This window comes from Berghia stephanieae, chromosome 3 (genome assembly GCF_034508935.2).
Source record: "Berghia stephanieae isolate SIO BIC M18660-M18661 chromosome 3, UCSD_Bste_1.3, whole genome shotgun sequence".
NCBI classification, from domain to species: Eukaryota; Metazoa; Mollusca; class Gastropoda; order Nudibranchia; family Aeolidiidae; genus Berghia; species Berghia stephanieae.
In genome coordinates this window covers 23,883,247-23,896,776 of record NC_088362.1, presented here as the reverse complement: position 1 = coordinate 23,896,776, position 13,530 = coordinate 23,883,247, and the positions used below count along the sequence as shown (strand labels likewise).

The 13,530-nt window shown below is 34.8% G+C and overlaps 2 protein-coding genes across 2 annotated transcripts in view; both read right to left on the bottom strand.

Annotated features, from left to right (window-relative positions):
* Positions 1 to 217: 217 nt before the first annotated feature.
* Positions 218 to 7,039, bottom strand: LOC144967392 (soma ferritin-like). Its single transcript, XM_078904534.1, has 4 exons — positions 6,791 to 7,039; positions 3,580 to 3,726; positions 2,586 to 2,711; positions 218 to 547 (listed from the first exon to the last, which is right to left on the bottom strand). The coding sequence occupies exons 1-4, from the start codon at positions 6,887 to 6,889 to the stop codon at positions 398 to 400; spliced, it is 522 nt and encodes a 173-aa protein (XP_078760660.1). The 5' UTR covers positions 6,890 to 7,039; the 3' UTR covers positions 218 to 397.
* A 3,174-nt stretch (positions 7,040 to 10,213) lies between these two features.
* Positions 10,214 to 13,530, bottom strand: part of LOC144967391 (soma ferritin-like) — a 17,133-nt gene continuing 13,816 nt past the window's right edge. Inside the window, exon 4 of the mRNA XM_078904533.1 lies at positions 10,214 to 10,484. Within this exon, the coding sequence (XP_078760659.1) occupies positions 10,344 to 10,484 (141 nt within the window). The 3' untranslated portion in view covers positions 10,214 to 10,343. The remainder of the gene's footprint in view (positions 10,485 to 13,530) is intronic.

Below are 13,530 nucleotides of genomic sequence, written 5' to 3'. Positions count from 1 at the left end.
TTCTAAGCAATGGATATTTGAGGGACAAGTTCTCTGGCCAAAATTTTAAATACATGTTTTTCCAGAGTATAGAAGTAATGACATACAGGCCTTGAGAATAAATTTGTGCTTGACTGGTATTCATAATAAAACGCTAAAGAAAATCTCAACCCTCTTAATCACACACACATACGCATGTATGTAAGTAGAATGTGCAAACAAACAAATAAACAAACAATTGATTATTAAATTAAAGCTTTTTATTAAATTGTCTCATAAATCCAAGTGCTTAAAAAAAAAAAGAAACAATTTGTCTTTTAACACTAAACTGGAAATTTTTAAAATTAAAAAAAAATAAGAGTAAAGATCTGTTGTCAAGTGTCTGTTATCAGTCCAAGGTCATATGTGGGCACAGCCTTCAGTTCTCCTCGCCTTTGAGAGTCTCCTTGTCAAAGATGTACTCCCCAAGACCTGGGCCCACACGTTTCAGGTTGGTGACATAACCTCCAATCTCCTTGATGGCCTGCACCTGCTCCTCTAGGAATTCAGACTCCAAGAAATCAGCAAACTGGTTTGATCCAAATAAACATAGAGGCAACATTTGAAATAAGTTTTAAGAATTCAAACTGATTTTGTCGAAACAAAAACCAAAAAAAAAAACCCAAAAGGGTAATATTTAATTTGTTTTTTTTTATCATTAAGGGTTTTACAGCGATTGCAACACATTAAGGTCATATCAGCGCCAGTAAAAAGGAAGAAAATTAATAGTCCAAAGTTCTAGAATTACAATTAAAGCACCCAAGAAAAATTAAAACAAAGGGGAATTGGTTCAACTAGGAAACAAGATGTAGATTCCAAGAGCACACCTATCAAAGTACTTAGTTTGAGTCTCATCCAGACACAAGCACAGGTCCCCACTAAGAGGAATACACTCAAATGTTTACAAATCATAAATAATATGTAAACAAAACATAATAAGTGCATACTAGAGAGATGATTTACAAGATAAAAAATATCATCTCCCAAAACATTCATTTGACTATTTCCCCTCTCAGCTTGGGTATCCTGCCAGGGCCAGGACAAAACCAAGTAATCTCGTTCCAAGACAAAGACAGAAAGCAAGTTTGAAAACAGATATAAGAGGATAGAAGACATAGTAAGTACCTCCCTGCCCACATGGGAGGCCAGGAACCCCACCTAGGGTAACATTTGAAATACCCTTTAAAAATTCAAACTGGTTTGGCACAAATAAACAAAAGGGTAACAAATGAAATAAGTTTTCAAAATTCAAACTGGTCTTACAGCAAATGATTACCACTTTATTCAAACATCATTTTGTGCCAATTAACAAACAACCCAATCGACTTGAACATCAGCCTGCCTTCCTATTTGAGAGGTAAAACTGAACTAAAACTGTTCAAATCAGCCAGTTAAGATAGAAAGTAATAAACAAAATTGAATATAACAGCTTCAAAATGAATCCTTATTAAGCCAACAACAAAAAACAATGAAAACATAAATACACTGTCGTTGATCTGGCTTTTTATTTATGTTTTCATTGTTTCTTGTTGCTGACTGAAGAAGGGTTTTGAGCCCGAAACGTTCCATGTTAGGTATTTTGTTATGTTGAAACTGATATATTCATTTTTGGCTATTACTTTTCACAGGGCACAGCTTCTAGCAGCTTAGTATCATTTTGACTTCAGTTATGATAGAGAAAGGAAGAAAAATGGCTTAGTGAAAAAAATTACAGATTTACAACTAAAAGCATGTGAGAAAAGTAAGACAAAAGGGAATGATAAAAATAGGGAACAGATGTAGATTCCAAGAGCATACTATCATTGCGCACAGGTTGAGATCATTTAAAAGTAAGTCTCAAGCACAGGATTCCACTAAGACTAAGAGGAACAAATTCAAATTCTCAAAATTATATATTCAAAACAAATATAAAAATCCATAACAGAGAGAAGATTTTATAAGGAAAAATATATCCTCTCCTAAAACAACAACGTTTGACTATATCCCCTCTCAGCCAAGGACTCGGGCCAGGACAAAACCAAGTAATCTCATTCCAAGACAAAGACAGGAAGCAAATAAGAAAACATATAGGGGGATAGAAGAAACAGTAAGTGCCTCCCTGCCAAATATGGGAATTCAGGAACCTCACCCAAGATAATATAATTGTTGTTGACGGTGAATTCTCTAGAATCACAAAATAACAAAAACTAGAAAAATAACTGGAAATTTGGGAAGAAACAGGAAATGGGAACAAATCTCAGGAATTTCCCTGTAAAAGTCAAAGCGATACTCAGCTATTAGAAGCTGTGGACTGTAAAAAGTAATAAACAAACATGAATATAACATCTTCAAAAAAAAAAGAACTAAATATCAAACACAAAATATTTTGGGCTTAAAACCAAAATATGAAAACAAAATACATTACTAGGTTCATCTGATAACATTTTTTGGTTATCAGCTGAAGAAGGTATTTGAGCCTGAAACGCTCTGTATTTGGTACTTTGTTCTTTATGAAGCGTTATATTCATTTTGTTTATTACTGAAAATAACTAGAATTGATTGGTCTGCAGACACAACCCATGTCTTACCTGAGCATCGTTGTGGTTACCGGCAACAGTATGGAGAGCCAAGAGAGACTCATTGACTTGTTTCTCAAGCTGAAGGGCCACTTCCATGGCCTCCAAACCAGATCCCCACTCATCACGCTCTGGTTTCTGATTTAAAAAAAAAAATTAAATAAAGCAAAAGCACTAACGTATCAAAGCAGTTTTACAAAATAGACCAAAAAAAAAAAAAAAGTTTAATTAATGAAAAAAAACATACCAACATTTAGGACGTACATACAGATAATACAAATACCATCTTGAAATGTATAAGTCTACAATAGTGTCACAACTAATCATTTTGAATGTCTTTTTTTTTCCACTTTGCTAATTTACTTTACACCACTTGTAATATAGTTACCTAATTATCAAATTACACGATTAATATGCTATAAATAAATGCCCAACTAAGAACATTTCTTTGGATGTATCAAGCCTTAGGAGGCCGATTCTCCATTGAAAGCCCAAGTAACACTTTCATCAATATACTTTTTGTGGTATATTTACCTTACCTTTTTTATATAGCGCAATATCCACTAAACATGCTCAAAGCGCTTTACAAAGGGTCCCTGACCAACAGCATCACGCAGAACGAGACATAACGCCTGTTAGGTTTTTCAATTTTTTCCCTGACATAGACATCGCTGTTAAAGGCCAGGTATTCATTTTATATCTGAGTACAGTGAGAGAATGTGAGTAAAGAGCCCATTTTGTCGACTCAACTAGGGCTGAGCGAGGCTTGAACACAGGACCTTCCCGATCCGAAAGCGAGTGTCATACCACAAGACCACATAGCCGCACAAATATTCACACATATTTTAACTAACATTCTAAGTAGTAGAGTTACACCACTTGGTTTATTGACTATGATTAATGCCCTTCTCAAACAAATGAATATATGTACCACATTCAATAATTGCCTTTGTGTATGTTATTCCCATATAATAACCGACTACATCACGGAGTCTTGGGTACAAACCTTGATGTCTTGGAGCACAATGCGACCACCACGCTTGTTCTGATACTTCATGAACTTCTCAGCGTGTTCACGCTCTTCATCAGAAGATTCTTTGAAATATTTTGCAAAGCCTTTCAGAGCAATGTCATCCCTATCAAAATACATGGCCTGGAAAATAATCATGTAAATAATAATAATAATAATAATATAGAATACAACTAATACATTTTCAAAGGATCAAAGAACAAGGCGAAGAAAAAAGTAGAAATCATTTCTTAATTTAATTTAGGGAACCATTAAGTCTAGTTAATTAACTGTGACCTTTATAGAGGCAAACCAATGTTTTGTTCTCAAATCATAATATATCCCAATGAATACAGCAGACAACATGACAGTCATTGGAAAAAAAAAAAAATAGAGCAGGTCATGTGATACGAAATCTTGGTCACTTGATTTTCACTTGAGCTGTAAGTCAAGGAAGGTGTGGTCTGACATGCCAATCACTGAAGCTGAGCAATTCTAATCCTAGACAAAGCACATAATTGTTCTTCAGTCTTCAGTTGTTTAAAACCGACCAAATCAATCTTCTTTTTTTTCTTTTCTTGCAAAATAAGAACTGCGAGAATATTAAGATCTAATGGATATTGCACAATAAAAAAACCCTCAAATTACCATAACATTCTTAAACTCTGGAATTTTCCACTTCAAACAAGTTTCCAATATCCAATGCCACTGCCTGAGTTTGGGAATGGGTTCAAGAATCTATCATCATACACACCCTTCCAACGACATCTATATTAATATTATCTCGTAAATTGTTTTCTTTTTTCAATGTTATATTTACAGAGGATAATGCAGAGCGACCAACTTTTCAAAAAGCTAAAACGGGACACCCTCCAGCAATAACGTCATTATCCAAAACAGCAATGGGTTTGGACAATTATGTAATATAATCTAGATTTAGAGCCTTTTATGTTCCTCGTTTTAATTTGCTAGTCATAATGATAAAGCATAATCATGTGACATGTGCACGAGTGCAAGGGTCATTTCCATACATAATTTAATTCATAATTGGAATTGGGGACGTAATAAAATCGGGTTTTCTTGCAATCGAGATTTTTTTTTTTCTGACCCTCCTGTCCACCAGCAATGATTGGGTAGTGGGTATGTTAGATCTAGTGGAAAGTACTAGCGTCCTATCAATCAAAGGCAAGGGTAGCAAGCAATTGCTATTGTGTTTCACCTATCCCCAGTATCCAGTGTTGCTCCAGTATCAGAACCATATTATCATAGTCACTTCCATAATAAACAAACCAGAATTGAAAAATAGTTCTGTCATTTTCCTCAAAAAATTTTCGACCCCACAACGTGCGAAGAATCTCACTAAATTTAATACAGCAGACGACATGACAGTCGTTGCAAAAAAAAAAAAATAGAGCAGGTCATGTGACACGAGATTTTGGCCACTTGATTTTCACTCGAGCTTTTAATAGGGAGTTTAATAGAAATTCTAAATGTACCCCACACACTTGAAACCAATGTCATATGAAATAGCTGGCAACACAGATTACAAAACAGTTTGAATTTTGTTTCTATCTTGATTAGAAATGTAGTTACGGCAGTTCAAAGTCTGAAATTTCAGACCGTTTTTACCCCAAAATTACCATTGCAAAGTTGTGACCGAAATCGCGTGATGTTAAATAAAAAATGGTTAAAACAGTCAATATGGAGTTCTTATCATATATTGTATACCAAAATGTTCGTCTTATCGAGGACAATGCATTTACATTAATAAAGAGGAAGATAAACAGTTCAAATTAACACATTATCACATAATATGACGCAAATGTTACATAATCAAAAACTCGGCTAGACGTAATAAATAATTTGCTCTATCACTTTTGGATTTATCCCCAATATCTCACTGAAACAATTGCAAATAATTACCCTCTTTTAATTAATACATAGAGAATAAAAAAGGGTTTGAGAGTATTTAAATGAAGAGATATAAACATGTTGTGTAATGACATAATGAGTTTATTTTTACCTCTGGAAATTTAATTGCATATAAATAAAATGGTAGATTGAAAAAGTTCAAATAAATTGAAACAGATTCCCTATTATAATTAGAAGGAAAGTTCTGGCTTTTAATACTTTAAAAAATTATGCTGAACCACTTTGGGTTTATTGCTATTACATCATTTGAACTGACAATTAATATAATTTTATCCCCCCCCCCCCCCCCCCCTTTCTCTCTCAATGTATGGGGTGTCAAAACTAATAGAACTTCTTACCATAATAATTCTAAGGCCTTTAGAATATGGATACAAATGATAACAAACATATCTAAACATATGGGAAAGAAACTTGATGACTTGATGGCCAAGTAAAATAATATAAAATTAAAGCAATTGGTATTTTTAAAATATCGATATTATTAATATCGGATTTCACAAAGAGAAGAAATATACGAACTTTTAAAACAAAAACTATAAAATGCCTATAAATAAAGTTGGGAAGTATGTATTTCAAAATAAAAACATAGTAAATAATAGTACTGAAAATATCATGGACTAAATTTAACATAATACATAACTAAATTCAAAATATCGATGATTCGCCCGGCAGCCATGATGAGAAGATAATGTAAACAAGGCATTTCGGCGCAGAGTTAAAAGGTGTCTGCGCATCGATATAGAGCCCTGAAATTTGGCATGAATAAAGTTTAGATGTTATTCTAAAAACAAGCGTTTAAAATTTAAAAACACACGCGGTAAATAAAAAAATAAATGCATTTGAAAATTGCCAAATTTTAACTTCATATAACTTCTGGAATTATTAATGGATTTTTTGGAATTTGGAATTGGCACCATTTAAAAGGAAATTGAAAGACGAAAATAACGATACCAAAATATCTGCGATATTCCTCTTTATAACGAAGTTATGCATCTTTAATTGAACCCCCCAAAACACGAACGGCAATTTCCAGTCACAACTTTCCTATGGGCGAGTTGGGTCAAAATTTGACTGCCACTGCTGCTGCTCACTAAACTGCCTACTTTTAAGCCAAGATGGGCGCGGTCTGACACGCCGATCACTAAAGCTAAGCAATTCTAATCCTAGGCAAAACACATATGTTCTTCGATTATTTAAAACGGAAAAGATTGAGACAATTTCGACAATGAGAAATAAATGCAAGACGGAGAGGACCGATATTTTAAGGCTAACTTACCATGGATTGATAGCAGTAGCTGGCATACAACTCCATGTTGATTTGGCGATTGATGCCAGCTTCACTCTCAGCATGGAAATTTTGACGGCACTGAGACATTTTGCAGTTAACTTGTTCTTCGGATGTCTTAAACGCAAGATGGTGTGAAAGTGTAAAATTGAGATTTAATTGTTCACAAAATGTGTTGAAAATAAGAATTTGGATGAGATTTGCCCGTACGTTCCCTGACGCAGCAAGACAAATAACTGAAGAGTTCTATTCCAGTCTCCTCCTTTTATACTATCAATGACGTCAGGTCACGTGCACCATAGAATAGACCTTTGTAATCACTGACTCTGTGGTGTCGTGTGTACCAAGTGATTGGCATTGACAAAACAGCGATAGCATTATTATTTTGCTGCGTCACGATTAATTGCTCTTTTTGATAAAATAATATGCGATGTAATTGAATTACCCACTTATTATTTATTGCTTGTAAAATGAATCGTGATTCGTGGAGACAGCTGACCGGCAACGTGCTCAAGAGCACAAGCCACGATGGGTGATGAAAATGACACAACAGAGAGTTAGATGGTGGAGTGAGATGGATTTTATTAAGCTGCTGAACAAATAAAATTCCCAAACGACATTATTACAAAGATTCATTTCCTTTTATCCCTTCACCCAGCTCTTTGTTCTTCATTTTTTAGACCATTAGACGAGTAAATAGTTCTCACTAATAAATTATTTTGGTAAAACTTTAAACATTTAAGGTGTGTGATGAGTGTTGGCATGGTTGATCTGGCAACGAGAATCTGTATTTGACTAACTTAAACGCATACCATCTATATGAGTAAACAGGAATGTCTGCTTTCAGCTTTCTCTCTGTGCTAATTATATTTTAACTTGTCTGCTAATTTGATACTATAACTATAAAATCTGAATAATCCTTGTGTGACGTTGTGGTGTTGTGTGACACTCAGGTTGTGGTCTGTGGGTCACTGGTTCAAATTCCTTTGTGAGCAGCGGAAAGTTGATTTCTTGAAGGCTCTTTACTCACATTCTTTCTCAACCTACTCAGACTAACTGGTAACAGAGTTGTCTGTCAAAATCAGGAGGTCTGAGGTTTCGATCCTCAGTCGAGGTAGACTTAATTTTTTAAATTGTATTTTTCTTTCTTGCTTTGTCTGGCACTTTTCATACACACTTGTACCAATCTTTGTGTCTGTTGGAGGAACTGAAAGTGAAAGTACTAGTCTCTCAGGCTGTGTATTCAGAAAACTCATCCTTCAAATATCGATCGATTTAAAAGGCCCTTATCTTGGCAAAAACTGTCAAACCGGGAACCTCACAGGGTTCTCCTTAGAGCCACGGGTTTGAAGAGTTTGTTTCTTCCAAGATATTAATGGATCACTATTTGAAGGACCAGTTTTCTGGCCAAAATTTTAAGTAGGCTACGTGTTTGTTTGTTGTTGTTGTTTTTGTGTTTTTGTTTGTTTTTTGTTTTTTGTTTGTTTCAGAGCACGGTAGTAAATTGGAGCTTAAATCCGTGGACGATCAAGTTACAACGTTGTCTTCTCTACTGTCTTTCCAATGTTATAGGTACATACAGATTTTAATACCAACGTGTTTTCGTTAAAGAACACACAGATGTGTTATCTCTTATGAATCAATGACATATGTGTTATCTCATACGTAAATCATTATAATAAGTCTATACCATTATGCGGTTTTTTATTCAGTCTGTCAAATAATTCTAAAAAGAAGCAAGCAATTGCCTATGATATGGAGAAATACATAAAAATAAACAAACAAACACCCCCCCCCCCCCCCAGAAAAAAAAATTTTTAATAAAAAAAACCCCAACCCCCCCCCCCCCCCCCCCCCCCCCCAATAACATCCACAACAAACTAGTCGGCAAGCAAAAATCGGAAGACATTCACGCAATAACAAATATTTTTTACAGAGAGAAATACAAATTTTCATGACAGAAACGAGTATAAAAGATTTAATCAATAGCAAAATAAAGAATAAATCATAAATTATTATAACAACGTACAGAGAATGTGCAATAAAAATAAATAAAATTCATCATGATATAATTATTGTCGTAATGTCACAAGGGAATTGGTTAAATATAATTTATAGACTGATTACATTGACACATAAAATGAATGTACAATCGTCCAACGAATGGGGAAAATTGTGTTTTTTATAATTATAATATTGAATTAAAACAAATAATAAATTAATAATAAAATAATAATAATAATAATAATAATAATAATAAAATAAATAATAATAATAATAATAATAATAATAATAATAATAATAATAATAATAATAATAATAATAGTATTACTTTTCATAAACAAACCATAAATGAAAAATAGTTCTGTCATTTTCCTCAATTTTTTTTCGACACCGTACACCGTGCGAGGAATCTCACTACAGCAGACGACATGGCATTCATTGACAATGTATTTTGATTAGTATAAATAAATAAATGATTGATTAAATGAGCAGCTATGGCCCCTCAAGGCCGATAAAAATTGATAAAAGCCAGAAACGGGCGTTTAAATGACCTAAATAGTGTAGAAAGCGCCGTTAAACACCTAAAAACAAACAAAAACAAAGTAGGAAGGCTGATTTTCCAAACAAAGGCATCTCAAAGCACTAGTCAAGATGAGTATCAAACACGTAGATATACGGTAACGTATTTAAACAACATTGCGATAAATAAATTAATAAGTAAGTAAATAAATAAACTATATAATATAATATATATATATATATATATATATATATATATATATATACATATATATATATATATATATATATATATATATATATATATATATATATATATATATATAAACATTTGAAAGATAATTAAGATTGGTTGACTTCTACAACGTTGTTATCGAGCGTTGCTCTCATCAGGAAGTTGATAACAACGATAACAACGTTGTAGAAGTCAAACAATCTTAATTATCTTTCAAATGTTTATATAAATAGCTCCTTCTATCCTAAAGTTGAGCACTATTATTTCATGGTTTGTATATATATATATATATATATATATATATATATATATATATATATATATATATATTAAATACATTATTATATATGATATATATTATTATTATATATATAAATAGATATGTAATTATTATGACACCATTATATATAAATTGTTATCTTTATTAATACAATCTATAACATCAAACATGTAATATATGAATAGAACGCATTATGTATCAAAACGTGGTAAACTACGATACGAATTGATCAAAAATAATAATTATGATACATCATATTTCAAAATCATGAACGTAGTGAGATAGATATAAATATATATATATATATATATATATATATATATAATATATAAAGAGAGAGAGAGAGAGAGAGAGAGAGAGAGAGAGAAGAGAGAGAGAGAGAGAGAGAGAGAGAGAGAGAGAGAGAGAGAGAGAGAGAGAGAGAGAGAGAGAGAGAAAAAGAGAGAGAGAGAAAGAGAGAGAGAGAGATTAGTCTTTTACTGTAGAAAATAACATGAAAATGAGAATTAGCTTTCCAGAGATTCCTTGTCAAAGATGTATTCTCCCAGACCAGTCTCGACACGTTTCAGGTTTGTGATGTGGTCACCGAGTTCCTTGATGGCTTTTACTTGTTCCTGTAAATATTCCGTCTCCAAGAAATCGCAGAACTGGAGGAAGAAAAAATATAAACAGGATGGGAGACGATGTTAAAGTTGTGTATTGTCATCGATGGCAGTAGAATGGGATAGTTGAGTACTTGGAGAAATGCTCTTTATTCACATTCTCTCACCGTACTCAGGTGTAAAATGAATATCTGGCAGTTAACAGCATTGTCTCTGTCCGAAAAAAAAGTTATAATAATATCACCTAACAGGCGTCATGTCTCGATCTACATGTTAAGTGTTATTGGCTATAGACCCCTAGTAAAGCGCTTTGAGCACGTCCAGTTGATCTAACGCTATATAAAGACTCATTCTTTTAGGGCTGACTAAGTCCTCGTTGAATTGGGCTGGTGCTTGAAGCTAGAAGAGATAAATAAATAAGTATAGTCAAATGGAATGGAAGCTTCAATTTGATTAACGAAGACATATGATGTGGACGTTTCGGGTCTCCCTTTTGTCAGGAAATCAAAACACGACGGAAGAAACGCTTAAGACGAATGTGAAACGGAACTATGGCGTTGTTAACGTGAATAAATATTCATCTTTAACGTGTTTCTTTCATCGGGTTTTGTTGACAAAGGGGAGACCCGAAACGTCCACACCATTTGTCTTTGTCAATCAAATCGAAGCTCCCATTCCAGTCGACTATTTATTGTTATCTACTAAACTGATAGTCACTCTAGGATCCCATGTGAAATGCTTTCAATACACATAAATCAAATGGTATATTTGTATTAAGTTATACAGAATATCGCGGGGTTTTAAAGTCGTAAAACAAACGAGCTTTTATATAAAGCAATGTCCACTAAACGTACTCAAAGCGCTTTACAACCCCTGACCACAGCTTACGTAACATAAAAGAACAAGACATGACTCCTGTAAGGCGATATTACAATTTTTCTGACAGTGTCAACCTTGTTAATGACCAAATTAAATAATCATTTTACACTGACGGTGAGAGAATGGGAGTAAAGAGTAGTGCCGCGCTGAGGACCGGTCCCAAGAACCGGTCCCACCTTTCTTAGCTGAAAACCGAGGATCGGTTCCAAGATGAAGAACCGTTGGCGGTTCTCACGTTGGTGGTTCTCAACTATGCGCCGAGCTAACCTCGAACCAAAGACCCTCCGATCCGAAAGCGAGTGTCATACCACTAAAACATGCAAAATTCTAATTTTAAACTTATTTTCCCCAGGGTGAGGTTCGCATCCTCGGGTGGTGGCGATTAACTCGCCATAATCCACGCAATGTGTGACAAGTAATGACGGGATTGTTTGAGAGTTTGAGGTCGTTTAACGATAGGATTAAGATTATTGGGGGTCATGTTGACGGATTGGCGGGCTTTTGGGATTTCAAAGTTATCAGGATGGTTGAAGGTACAGGTGTGTGTGTGTGCGTGTGTGTGTGTGTGTGTGTGTGTTGGGGGGGGGGGGGGCGGGGTTGTAGTTGGTAGAGTGGGAAGGGAGTCTGCTTATCGGAGAGAGAGAGAGAGAGAGAGAGAGAGAGAGAGATGAGAGGAGGAGAAAAGAGAGAGAGAGAAGAGAAGAGAGGAGAGAGAGAGAGAGAGAGAGAGAGAGAGAGAGAGAGAGAGAGAGAGAGAGAGATTAGGAGGGGAAGGGGGGGGGGGATAAACACACTGATCTTCAAGTACTTGTGCCTTCCGGGCAGATTTGTAATCATTAGAGATAAACTTCTATCCCCAATCAAATACAAACATTTTGTTGTAGCAACATAAAGAAGGTTTACACCTTGTAATCAGGAGCCTTCTTTTGACATTTAACCCCGGGCTATTGTTGGAAGGTTGTGGTTCATGAAATCCTCTCCCCGATGCTTGGAACATCTGACGGCGTTTGGCAACTAGACATCATCGGCTTATTGTAGATAAGTTTGTTTCAATCTATGTGCTGTCCTGGTGTTTCCATTGCTTATAACGAGACAAAGCAAACACACATAAAAACTTAAACATACAAAAACATACACATACACACACTCATAGATTTATCTATACTAATATAGTAACAGATAAAGATCTGGACAAGTGTGTATGTATGAATGGTGCCAGACAAAACAAGAAAGAAAAATAGAAGAAAAAAACCGTCCCCAAAAATCAGTCGACCTCGACTTTCAAACACACTTGTTCAGATCTTTATCTTCTACTGGTACCTGCTCCTAACTTCATTTCTTTAATTCTATATAGATAGTTCGAAGTTGACGTCATTCGGTCTTTGTTATTGTTTTTTGCCATCCGCGTATATGAGTAATACTCACTAAACTGTATTAATCAGACTATAAACGATCATGGTTACACAAAGTTTTGTGTGTTGGTCCATTATACTCCCGGATGGCAATGTTGTGAGCTCCTTAGCCAAGCGCATACTATCTATAGACAGTATGCGCTTGGCTTAGAAGCTCATAACATTACCATCCGGAAGTATAGCGGACCAACACACAAAACTCTGTGTAACCTTTAACTTTTATAGTCTAATTAATACAGTTTAGTGAGAATTACTCATAAACGCGGATGACAAAAACAATAACAAAGACACAAGTGACGTCAACTTCGATCTATCTATTAGTAACATAATTTTAAAGATATCCTTCAGAGCGACGATCCCGATCTCTGTAGCGAAGGAATCGCAACATTGGGGGTGATCTATTTTCCCTTTCCATTTGCTCGAGGTCACTGGTCACATTGCAAAATTCGCCCAAATAGTGAAAAGAGTTCACAGTTTTTGAAAAATCTAACATCACGATTGGTCATTTTGTTCAGCATGACACATATGTATGTTTACAACTTTCATAAACAAAGCAGTGTGTTTATATTTAATTGTTAAGAAATATCCAATTGTTGGTCAGAAACAAATCAATAAGTGATTGATGACTTGGTTGGACGAAAACCTGAATACAGATCATTCCCATTGCCAGTTATCTTTTGGACAGGAAGCTGGCTAAGGAAACGAAGGCCATGTTGTTGTTGTGTGTGTGTGTGTGTGTGTGTGTGTGTGTGTGTGTTGGGGGGGGGGATACAATGTCAGCACACACAATATATGTAAAC

What these genes read in the sequence shown, in the direction of transcription:
- LOC144967392 (XM_078904534.1), bottom strand. Translation starts at nt 6,889, where the DNA reads ATGTCTCAGTGCCGTCAAAATTTCCATGCTGAGAGTGAAGCTGGCATC. An exon ending in TTGTGCTCCAAGACATCAAG is followed by an intron (nt 2,712 to 3,579) that starts GTTTGTACCCAA and finishes TTTTTAAATCAG; the next exon opens with AAACCAGAGCGTGATGAGTG. An exon ending in GTAACCACAACGATGCTCAG is followed by an intron (nt 548 to 2,585) that starts GTAAGACATGGG and finishes GGATCAAACCAG; the next exon opens with TTTGCTGATTTCTTGGAGTC.